This window comes from Anarhichas minor, unplaced genomic scaffold, assembly GCF_050575085.1.
Source record: "Anarhichas minor isolate MPS153535 unplaced genomic scaffold, ASM5057508v1 ptg000042l, whole genome shotgun sequence".
NCBI lineage: Eukaryota > Metazoa > Chordata > Actinopteri > Perciformes > Anarhichadidae > Anarhichas > Anarhichas minor.
Genome location: NW_027466488.1, coordinates 6704277 through 6717052, shown reverse-complemented (window position 1 = coordinate 6717052; position 12776 = coordinate 6704277). Strand labels below are relative to the sequence as shown.

The following is a 12776-nucleotide window of genomic DNA, read 5'->3' as shown; positions in this document are numbered from 1 at the left end:
ACACCGACTGTAATGATAGCGGTATGATTTGTCAAAGTGATACATTTATCTTTATCCTAATAGAGAAAACTCAGTTTTGATCTTTTCCACTGGACTGACACAGAAACAGGAAATTACTTTTAATGTTTGGATCTTCTCATGGCTGTGTAAAGAGGTAACACTCATTAATTCCATGTGGCGTACACTTGCAGTGACAGCAACAAGATAATCTAGTGGGAAATTAGCCCAGAAACTGAGATGCTTTTGATCGACTGGACCTAAGAAGCGTTTTCACAGCAGCCCTGGTGCGACACCTCTGAACGCTTCCTGTTCTTATCTCCCAGTTCACCGAGCCAGTCATGAATGAAGGTTTATTTATTTGAGCTCGGGAGAACAGAGTCAATTATTAATGTTCTTATTTATTTACAACTTATGATATTAAAAAGTGACTATGCATTTAAGGAAAAGAAAAAAACAACTGTACATACGTTGCTGAGCCCATGTCATATATAAATATATATACTGTACACATATCATATATACGCTCATTTTTATTTTATATATTTTCTGTTGATTTGGTTTGCACCTGTTGTTCCTGTTAGTGATTTTAATGGGCTTTGGGTTTCCTAAAACATTCACTTCCAGGGTAGTTATGTGGCTCCAGATCAAAACTTAAAAAAATAATGGCAAATGTTTTACACGTGAGGAAGAAAACAGTGTTGTTTTAAGTGAAATGTCCTTTTATCCTACAGTACTAACTATAGCCTAGTGTCATTAGCAGTGGATGTTTTGGGAACCCCAACCTCTGGATGAGCTAAATGGCCTGTACTTTTATCCAGATGTAAGATGCTATGTGTGAGGTTTTGTCCTTAATATGTCACTGCCAAATCTACTGTGGTAGCGCTTTATAATTCTAGCAATAATTGTGACAAACATGTGAGGTTTTGATGGCCCCTATTGTTTATAACTAACATCATAGTCCATGTAAGCTGAATAAAGGTGCCTTTTTCATCAGAGGCAGCCATGCTAAAAGAGATGCACTCATTATCAGGTGCTTTAAATAAAATGACTCACAAAAATGGAAGGTTGGAGGGAAACGGAACAAACACAGTCTAATGAACAAATTGACGAATGTGCTGCGTGTTTTACTGGAGCGTTCAAGAATTATAACGTGTTATCTGGAAATCTGACACATAGCATCTTTAGGTTCTTAAGCAGTATTGTGTGTTGAAGTCTGTCTCAGACCATATTTTCCAGAAACTGATTTTATCTGTAGCAGTAAGACAATTTGAATTCTTATCAGTTTTAAGACAACATCTCTACACAACTGATTACAACCAGTTTGTGTGTCAGTTTAAAGTGCCAAGAAGAAGGAGTTATTTCCTATTAGAATAACCCGTTAAGAGACACGCTCAGTGTAAACCGGTGAAGATTTCACTGTGTGTTGTTTCCATGATTCAAAACTGAGATCATAATGTCTTCTGCAGATGAACTGTTTTTGAGAAATGTGATCTGACACATTGTGTTAATGGAAGAGCAAGATGGAGGGATGTAAATAAAGAAATGTATCGAAAGATTTTCACATCCGAGTCTTCATTCTTTGCACATAGTATAGTCAATGGCATAGTCCGTCCCAAACCCACCACATTTTGCATTATGAGTAACACATTATGCATTTAAAAGAGGCAGCTAATGGGCGATGTTTTATTGCTCCTAATAAACAAAGATGAACCAGGTAACTGCAGAATATGGAGGCTCTTTGCTCAGTGAAATTATTGCCAATTTAACAACTTCTGCTGGAATAGACATCATGAGGTTTTACTACACATTTTAGTAATCTCATCAAAATGTGTTTGATGTTTTCTACATCATATAATATTTGTTTTTGGTTCCTCTGTGCATGTGCAGCATTTAAATATATATGAGACTGTCAAGTAGCTTTGTGTTGATTACAAGAACTTTAATGGTTCATTGTTTATTCAGGGATGTTTCGAATTTGTGATGATCTAGTTATTTCTGCTAGATCGAGCTGAACCCTGTTGCTCCTGTGTTTTCGACAGAATTGTAAAAAAGACTGATCAGCTCAGAGAAACTATTTCCACTGCAGCCTCTTGTCTCAGTCAGCTGACTTTGATTGGTAACTATAATCCTGTGATGCAGGCTAACAAGTGTGTGTGTGTGTGTGAGGGTGAGAGAGAGAGAGTGTGTGCATACCTTCACTAGCCTGTAGGCAGCTTCCAAGGCGACATATTGCCCCGTTGCGCCTGCTTTGATCACCCACGCACAGCAGGGAACAGGAAGGAGGTGAAGGAAGGAATGGGGGAGAGCGGGAGAGAATAGATGAGAAGAAAGGAGAAGAAAGGTAGCAAAAGGAAATGCAGTGTAAGAGGGAGACGTGAGAAAGATTTGGAGTAAAGGATTACATTTTAGAAGAGTGGGAGAGGAGAGAGATGGTGAAGAAGAGCTGAAACGGTGCAGGAGAATTAAGATGGGCGAGGTTGGGGAGGACAAAATACAGAGACAAGTGGATAATTTCAGGAAAAAACAACAACAGTCAATTTAGAAAATAGTAATAGACTGATCTCCTGGGTAAATTTGGACAAATAATATTACAATCATCGATCACCAAATGGTCTATTACTCTCTTTTCTGAACTCACCTATCCACTGGCAAGAGTTAAAAGTTTAATTTCCTGCCCAAGACAAATTTTCATGCTAAATTGTTCAATGTTGTTGTTGCTGAGATTGGTGATAATTGTTAGGCCCACTTAACCTCTGTCTTGAGGAAATCTTGTTTTATACAAGTGAATCTTCTTGGTATGGATTTAGACCACTTCAATGTGCTCGGACAAGAAAAATGACTTGATTTTCAGTGTGGATACAGGCTGAAAGCAGGGCCTCATGATCCTTCTGACTTTTGGGGTTTTAAGCAGGAGGTGTCAGAAAAGTTACCGAACTCTATTTAATGAAAAAAGTCTCATCCAATAGTTGATGAGACATTTTACTCAAAACCACAAATCTCAACCACATTGTGGCGCTAGATTTAAAGTCATCAAAGTCAGAAGGAGTCATTATCTGGGAACCAGGAATGTCTGTACCAAATTTCATGGTAATCATCCAGTCTGGAGTAAAGTGGTGGACCGACTGACCGACCAACATCCCTAGAGACATGCCGCTGTCATGGCTAAAATCACTACAAAAGAAACAAGTGACTTTCAGTCCAACAAGGACTCACTGTAAAGTTTAAATATGTCCAGGAAGCTGCAATAGAGGCAGTTACCCTTCAGCTCAACGGTCTGGTTTTAAGAGCCTGCTCTGATTATGAAGAAGCCCAATCAAAGATGAAAGAAAGATGGAGAGGTGATGAGGACGTGGTGAAGATGTGGGGTTTATGTGGAGCTTTTTCATTTCATTCTAAGGTGAGATTACTCATGAATATATGGTAATATCCTTCAACTCCTTATCACAGAACACTGAAACATAGGAAGATAATCGAGAAGTGATACCGGGGATAAAATCTACCGTCTCTGGCTGTTAATATAAGTTGAAACAGCGGCATCTCTTTGGAACAGGCAGCTGAGAGGGGAGAGGAAAGTCGACGTGATTCTGACCTATTAATGACTCAATTTATTATTTTATACAATTTGACATGCAGATATTTTACAAAACCTTAAACAGAATTACACAGATTTCGCTGTCATCCAATGTAGATCCTTTATGAGACCTGACAATCAATTTGGGAGTGACGGCAGGTTCCAATTTAGGTGTTTGGTTTACATTTGGATTTAAGATTGTGGAAAATAATAAGAATGGACAGAGAAGTCTTGAAGATACAGAAGGAGTGGGAGAGAAAATGAGAGATGATAGCAGGGAGAGTTAAGAGAGTGCAGAGGTGAGGTGGCGCAGGGGGAGACACAGGGAGAGGGGGTGTCTACAAAATGAGAGTGAAAATAGAAAATGGGGGAGAGCAAATGGCAGGAGGGTGAGTGAATGGAGATGGGTTAAAACCACTAGGTGTCCTTTTTGTGATTGGCTCCGGCTGCCTGCAGAGATGTGCAGCAAAAGAGAGAGAGAGAGAGAGAGAGAGAGATGCCAATGAATAGGGAATTTAATTTGAAAGCCTTTGGGGAGTGAGAGAGACAGAAAAATGGGGGAGAGAGACAGTGAGTGACAGAGGGTTATGGTTAAGCAATAGTAAATCTAATTTAATGGCCGTTAAGATGTGCAAGAGGAGAAAGGGAGAGGGTGAGAGACAGAAAGCAACAGAGCCAATGAAGTGAGTAATGGAGGTATACAGCAGTATTGTACAGCAGGACTGACTCTTCCACAGACTATTCAGTCCACTAGTTTCATTACGACTCCATTCAATCTTCACATTCATTTCATTTAGTCTCTTCCAGATAGCATTAATGAAAGCCTTTTCTCTTTTCTTCCACACATATCAGCAGGGGGAAATTAAAAGAGCATGTTACTGCCATAACTTTTGTAATTCTGTAATTATTGTCAATAATTTTAAAAACATAAATACAATATTGTTTTATGCTGAATAGTAATGACCAGAGAATAGTTTACTGCTGACTTATCCAGGACGGACGAAGGATTTGGGGTTTGTAACATGTCGGCTATTCTAGTGCTGAGAGAGCAAGTTTCAGAAAACCAAAACCTTTTTGGAAACCTAAATATCAAACAAATTTCTAGTCCCCCATAACCCACGGAAACACACACACACACACACACACACACACACACACACACACACACACACACAGGGTTTCCCTCTCAGCGGAAATACTGTCATCAGTTAGCGAACGGTAGACTTTTGGGATTAACATAGGAAGTGTATTAGTGTGTGTGTGTGTGTGTATGTAAGAGAAACCCATCACCACATTCCATCACAGACACACAGGGATTAACTTTTAACACACAAAAACAGGGATTAACATGGGAAGTGTGTGTAATGGATATATATAGAGGAAAGATGGATGTTTTGAAACCTAACAAAAACAACACACACCGATGGTACATGAAGACTAAATGCAGGAGACAGAGGCCTATAGGTCTCCATGTTCTTTTTCTCACACACACACACACACACACACACACACACACACACCACACACCACACACACACACACACACACACACACACATAACCGCTTACTTTGTATGTCAATAAAATTGAACAGAGAAAATAATTCATTAGTGAGTGCTTGCTGTAGTTTTCAACCTTGAACAGATGTTTCCTCTACTTCCAGTTGTTACATCATGCTAAGCTTGGCTAATCGCCTTCCAAGTATAACTCTGTAATATTTACTCATCTCAAATTCTAAAAAGAAAGCAAATAAAAATCATTCACACAATGTTGAACTATTCCTTTAAAGGAATTTATATTGGATGACAAATACAATTCTCTCTGTTAATGTGCCTGGATCATAATACTTCAACCCAAAACTAAAGACATTCTCATTAGCCTCAGCGTTACTCTGTGTTTAGTGCTAATCACCACATATTAGCATGCTAACATATTAGCATGCTAAACTAGCTTATAGTTCAAAGCACCGCTGGGCCCCGAGTACAGCCTCACTTAGCTGCATTGCTGCAGACTTTTGTGTTTTTAATCTGGGTAGAACAAATCTTAACTATTTTCCTTCAGTTTTGACAAAATGAGGGGTCAAAACATTTTAACAAGACAACTTCTGAAAAACAATATAAGATAATATAAAATCAGACTGTAAACACACCGATTTCAATGTATGACAGATATAATTTACAGAAGGCAAAATGTATATTTCTCTACATTCTGTTAAATCTGATGATTGGATTTGATTGATACACTAAGAACATTGAGACTTTAAGAAATTAAGACAGCAAGTGAAGTTAGTCCACTAAATTAAATGAACATGAGTCCAGTCCTATTTCTTTTTCTTTGTTTTGTAGCTGCGTCTCAGTGACTGCTTGATGATTGTTGAACCATCTCAGTGCGACATTCCTCCATCTTCATCAGTAGATCGGTGGTCATTGGGTGATCATCCCCGTGGGTGAGCTTGATGATCCGATAGGCCTGGGAAAGGAGAATCAAACACTCTTAATGAGCATCTTAGCTGTCATTTCTGCTCTTGCTAGAACGATGTGGGATAGTAATGTGCTGTAGTTGGAAGCTGAACTGTGATGCTATACTCTGCAAAATCTAATAGATGTTTAAAAAGGAAACTTTGTAAACAAAAGTTACAATAAAATAATTGCCCGACCTGTCCGATCACCTCTTTTGTTACACGTCTCAAGACCTTGTCCATTAACTCAGTGAGGAAAATCTTATAACTGATATGAGTGACGGATAAAACTATAAGGAAGTAGATTATCGCTGTACAAAAGAGCACTATGCTTTTACTTTGGCAATTGGTGTCAGTATTTCATCCCTCGCACCTGTTTGAATGTGTCCAAAGCGTCCTCAATATGTTCCAGGTAATGTTGCAGCTTTCCGACTCTCATCAGCTGGACCCCATGGACCGGATGAGGATCGGGGTAGTGTTGGCTTCAGAGAGAAGAGAGAAGAGAGAAAGGGAAGATGGTAAGACATCAGTGAAAGAGGTTTTCTGTTGGCTTGGTGCAACTTTTGCACAGATCTCTCAATTTAAAGGGAGAAACTCGAGGCAAAAACATTGTTTTTCATGCACTCAGACTATTTTGCTTCCATTACACGTCTTCTTTCAGACTCTTGGAAAGAAACATCCAAAATACACATTTAAGTGTTTATTTTACTTCTGTTACGTCTATTTGAGTCTAAACTTCTTCTAAATTCACCAAAAGTTAGCATTAGATAATTCCTCATTTGAATACTTAAACATACATTTTCAGAACAATAATTGTCTGAATGTGAGTCATCAAATGGGGAGGTGTCATGGCAATATCTATGAGTTAAATGTTTTTTTTAACTGTTCATATGTGGTGACATCCCTTCATTTGAATAAATACTACTGTATTTACTCCTTTTGTACTTTTGTTCTTCTGGCATCCGCTTCGTTATTGCAATTCTAATTCCCCTTTGCTTTCTGCCTCAACATTCTACATACCGTTAAGAAAATCATTGAGCTCATTCAAGAGCTGTTAATTCTACTTGTAAAACAAAACAGAATTATAAATAACAAACTATTACATTACATCAGACTATCTGATTTTAGGGGCTGTACTGTATTATCCATCAATTGTGCCATTCATTTTCTGACACTTATCCAGGCCCAGGTCATGGGGTGTTAGTGGGATCCTTTCCTCGAGCCCTATCTTCCAGCTACTCCTGGAAGATCAATCATGATTTACTGCCAAAATGCAGAAACAGCCCTCCCGCTGGTTCTACACCGCTGGAAGGCTTCTCCACACAAGACACACAGGGGGACATGATTAAAAAACATGTAGGCTTGATGGCGAAACTCCCATGACCCCTGAAGTATCCTCACAAGAGTAAAGAGCTGGCTCGATGTTGCATGACCAGGATATGAATTCCACAACACTCCTCATGAATCTGAGATTTAACAATCGTCCTCAATCTTGTATCTAACACCTCGGCATAAGCTTTCCAGAGGAAGCTGAGCAGCGCGATGCCCCAATAATTGGAGCACACTCTCTGGTCCTATTTTTAAAAAAATCGGGAACCACCACAGGCACCGTCCTTGAACTCCACATGCCATGGAAATATTGAGATCTTTAAACCGTCCTAGGCAGCCATAGAAAGACAGTCAAAGCAAGGTACCGCATGCCTTATATGATGAAGTTTGATCAAGTCCACTTTTAAATGAAAGTGTGTCGGCTACGCTCGAGGTGGTAAGACTTTGAAAAATATGCACTTCACCATTCACTTTAATATCCGCTCTGCCAGTGGCAGTCAGTGTCTGTATACAGGTGTGATGTGTGACAAGAAGGAGTGTGTGAGAAAGAAAGTCTTAACAACAACAAGAAAAAAAAGTATGTGCAAGTGTGGATTATGCATTTCTCCATTTTTGTGGATTTACCTGATTGAACATGTGGGCGTGTCTGCATGCTAGTGTGTCTGAGTTTCCAGTTTATATTCATTTTTTGGCATCCTAGCTCTTTCAATTAATTCCTTTCACTACTTCAACAGACAGAGAGACAGACAAGCACAACTAATACTTCACATATTATGTATATTCTAAATGCACAAAATGAAAATGAAGAAAGTCACACCAACACATACTGTGTATGAAAATACTCATACCACGTATATCACATGACCTGTGCTACTTCTGTGCATATGTATTCACCGTGTAGTGCCTGTATTTCCCTAAAAGCTGATCTTCATGTGACACAAAAAGATACAGAAAGAGCGAGTGTTGCTTTCGGGATGTGTCTCCATTGTGATCAGCCTGATCAATGACTTTGACACCAAGACACTCCCACAACCATCATAGACGGGACACACACACACACACACACACACAAACAACGTAAGACATTTCTATCTTCCAGTCTAATATATTTAGCCAGTTTGAAATTAGTTAATTAAAAATGATAATAAATATGAGATAACTGAATGTGTATCCATTTGTATGCACACATGAATGCAAATGGATACGCATTGAGGCTTAGTGATACAGACTGATGTTTAATGACCTTTGTTACGCACAGTGCACCCCACATGAATGCATAAACACACATGTTTTTCAGACAGTTCACACACTAAGAGCTGGGACCCTCTTAGTCCCACAGAGATAAATACAGAGCGGGGACTTTTAGGAAGCAGCTTTGTTGTTGGTAAACACTGGAGTTCTCGAAACACTCATTTACCTGACTCCACTTGTCATTTATCCTCTTTTCTTCCCCATCCTTCTGCCTTAATCTCTCCTTCCTTTTCCTATTTCACATCTCCTTTGCTCTGCTCCTACTTGTTTATGTTTATGTTTGTGCTCCGCTAGCTGCAGGGATTAGAGTTGGTGTCATCGCTCGGTCGGTTGCTTGCTTCCTTCTCTCCTCTGCTGCGCTCCATTCATTGCTCTCCCCCACTCTACCTCTGCTGCCCCCTTAAGTCTTCCCTCTGTTTCCTGTTCTCTCTCTCTGTTTTCTCTTGATTGCACAAACGAAATGTTTTTTTAAATCTTGTCTAACCGCTGTAAGGTGGCATTTAAAAGCTCGATGACAAAGCACATTGAAACAAATTTACATTTCTTGTCTGGCTCATTCTCTTTCTCTGGCGTTCATTCTCACACACACAAACAAACAAATAAGACAAAGAGACCTGTAAGTAAACACAGACACATGAGTACACACACATGCACGCCAGCATTTATGTATGAGCATGCATGCACACTAAGATTGGGTCAATTTGAATGCGTTTCACTGTGTATAACCTGGTGTATTTCCCAGATTTCACTTCTCTCCAGAGTAAACACACCACAACAGGGTTCAGTACGCTTTCGATTAATCTACATTTGAATACAAATAGCACTGCATCGGTTATTAAAAGAGCATTAATCTTAATTATTTCTTTATGAACTGAAAAGAGCAACTTTCTGACACTTAAAGTTTTTTAACTCTTTGATTTAAAAGGGAAAATCTGTTTTCTGAAGCGAGCGAAATCAAAGTTAATTAACATGTAGTGGCCACAGCCAGAATCATTTAAAGCTCTACGGCTTCTTTGATAATGTTCCAGCAGAGTTTTTACTCGCAATGCTAATTGCCCGTTTGTTCATACCTTCAAGCCTAACTTAACTACTAACTGGCAAGCCAACCAATTACAAAGATGGCTCCCGTTTCTGTGGTTAGAATTGAATCATTAAATAGGAAGTTCAAACACTAAACCAACAACATTAGTCCTCCATGAATAACAGCAAGTTACAATATTGATTTAATTACAAAGCCAGTGATTCAAGCTGCCATGACATGCAAACACACACATCAACACCAAACTCCAATTATATTTCCTCTTTGCATATAGAACCACACAGCAATTAAAATAATTTCATTAACTTGCTGTATCTTGAATTTTCCCCTCCTTCCCCCCCCCCCGGGAGAGTAAATTGAAGGGAGAAACGGTCTTGCCGTATGCAGCTAGTTAGAAAGCCATAGCTCTCGGCTATGAGTAAGAGAAAGGGCAAGAAGGAGAAATGAATAGTTGTGGAAAAGTGTAGCATTTCCATGCAAATGCAGTGGAACTAATGAGGCTGTCGTTTGGAACAAAAGATCCACGGCCTGCTGCTCGTGAGAGGGAAACATGGATTATCTTACTAAGTAGAAAACAGGGAGGAAAGATTAGCTGTGAGTATTCTCCTTAATTGCATTTTGTTTTCTGTCCAATGCAACAGTAATTGCAGTCCTACATTTCCACAGTTTAGCAAACTTAGCACCGCCGTGCATCTGTTGCTAAAACAAAGAACATTTACATAAGCTTTAAATCACAGTTTATGCAGTATTTAGCCGACCCTTCTTTCCAGAGAAATGCAGACACATTAACTGTTCCTCAAATCCAGATGAAACCTTTACGCTGCAGGAAAGTGTCTCGAGGCACTGTGCAACCGTAACACAGTCATCTACAACAGTGGCTCTTAAACTTTCTGGCTCATGCAAGGTTGCATTATGTCTATGAGCTGTGAGCACTTCAACCTAAGAGGGATGCTCGCCTCTCACATCGTTTCATTCTAAGGATTTTAAGGGTAAATCTAAAGTAAAGTAAGAATTCTGGTTAGTAGAAATATATTTTTTCAATTTCTTTCCTAACCTGTCAATCATCTTGGATTTACATTTTCAATGCCGATTTTGAAATCCAGACATAAACAGATTACATCTCGGGGCATTCTGCTACCAGACCCCTGACATTTACACGAGTTAAGGAAAAAACTGCTATTACTTAAACGCTGACATGGTTTATCAGTCTGTGCTTTTCACAGCAGTACAGGAGATCGACTTCAGGCAGTAATTTGCCCAAAATACTCTGGTCTTCCCCAGAGAATGGTGTATGGTGCTTAAAAGACTTTTTGATTTTACACCACCAACAGATCCATGAAGACTGACAGCGTGGGTGCTCTTCTCTGGTCCTGTGAGGCCACTGTCTGCAGAAATGTCATGCAACAGACTTCTCACTACAAAACTGCTGAATAGATTCATTTTGGAAATCCTTGCTTGTTAATTCTGAGGGACTTTCCAAAAAAGGTTAAATGAATGGAAGCTGAACATCATAGAAAGGTTTTAGCTGTTACTCTATTAGTGCCGCCCTGCAAATCTCAATATTAAGAAACATCTTCTATGTTTGGGCAATTACTCACAGAAAAATAAATAAAAACACTCCAACAACAAAATGCTTCCAGAGAGACAAGATCAATCAAAATATCTGTTTTGGAGCTCAACTTTATGTGTGTAAGCGGTCCTAGAATACACTTATTGACGTGCAGACATGAACACATGAACGTTCATGCATTCACGTATGTGTGTGTATCAGTAAAACATGTGCCGCATGGAGACATTCAACAAGCTGGCGTGTACAGCCTGCAGAGGGAGGTGTGCATTATCCGCACACAGGCGCAGAGAAAACCCCTCTCTATACATCACAAACTGAATAGAGAAACTGAAAAAAAGACCTGCAGAGAGAGAGAGAGAGAGAGAGAGAGAAAGAAGAAAGGAATACAGAATGAGGGGAAGGACAGCAGAGAGAGAGAGAGAGAGAGAACTCCTGCAGCTATCTTTCTTCTCTGCCATCTGAAGAGCCCAGAGGAAGATAGGAGATGAATATGAACGATCTTCCTCCTACTGTCTCTCGAACTATTTTCTTCTGAATGCTTTTCTCTCCTTCCCTTTAATTCTTTCTCTTTCATTGTTGTCTCCCTTCCTTGCCAAGTTGCTCACTGCATTCCTCTACTCCTCTTTTGTACCACTTTCTTCATTTTATACATCACGTTTTCCTGTTTCTTCTATTTTACACCACTTTTTTCCTTCTCCCTTGTGATTCTGTCCCCTGTTTCACTTCCCCCGCACCCCTCTCCCCCTCTCTCATTTGTCATTTATCACCTTACATCCCCTCTCTCACTTCCATCCTCAGCAACATGTCACCACTCTCTCATCCCCTTCTCCTCATCACCATCTCTCTCTTTGTGCAGCTCTGTTTGGTTATTTATTGATAGACTGTATTACTGTTTCTCTCCTGCAGGTATTTTGTTCTGTGTGTGTGTGTGTGTGTGTGTGTGTGTGTGTGTGTATGTGTGTGTGTGAGAGAGAGAGAGAGAGAGAGAGAGAGAGAGAGAGGCAGAGCACGGCTATGCCACTAGAGCTCTGCCCTTCACACAAGATCAATTAGTCTTACACAAACACACACACAAAAGTTGACGGGAATAATGTTGAGTTTGAGAGAGATAGAAAAACAAACTGCAGAGAAGAGGTCAGGACGTGTGAGAGCTGCAGGACCTCATCCAGAAGACAATTAAGACTGTTGATGCAATTTATTGTAATCTGACAAGTAGTTCAAACTAAAACTTTGGATTCATTTAGGTCTAGATTAATCTGCTTTCAGTAATTTCCCCTTTTATTAGGACAAGAGATTTAGGAGATTTTTTAGGTCTGCTAAATACAAGAGCTGTTGTGGTCTCTCCCCTTCAACTACTCCTCTTCCCATGTATTTTCTTCTCTTCTTTTTCTTTGTACTTTTTTGTTTGCTGCACATTTTCTTCTCTCTACATCTGCTCCCTGTGTAACGTCACCACTTTGAACACTCCTCTCTGCTATGTTTTACCCTTTCTTGCCACATATCTTCATCAAATTCTTTTACCTTTAACATAGTTTTTTATGGAATCATGTTGTATATCC

General features: G+C 39.6%; 1 protein-coding gene across 1 annotated transcript in view; it reads right to left on the bottom strand.

Annotated features, from left to right (window-relative positions):
• Nucleotides 1–3590: 3590 nt before the first annotated feature.
• Nucleotides 3591–12776, bottom strand: part of smyd3 (SET and MYND domain containing 3) — a 75027-nt gene continuing 65841 nt past the window's right edge. The window contains exons 11-12 of the mRNA XM_076110021.1: nucleotides 6402–6510; nucleotides 3591–6039 (exon numbers count right to left, since the gene is read on the bottom strand). Of these exons, the coding sequence (XP_075966136.1) occupies nucleotides 5923–6039; nucleotides 6402–6510 (226 nt within the window). The 3' untranslated portion in view covers nucleotides 3591–5922. The remainder of the gene's footprint in view (nucleotides 6040–6401; nucleotides 6511–12776) is intronic.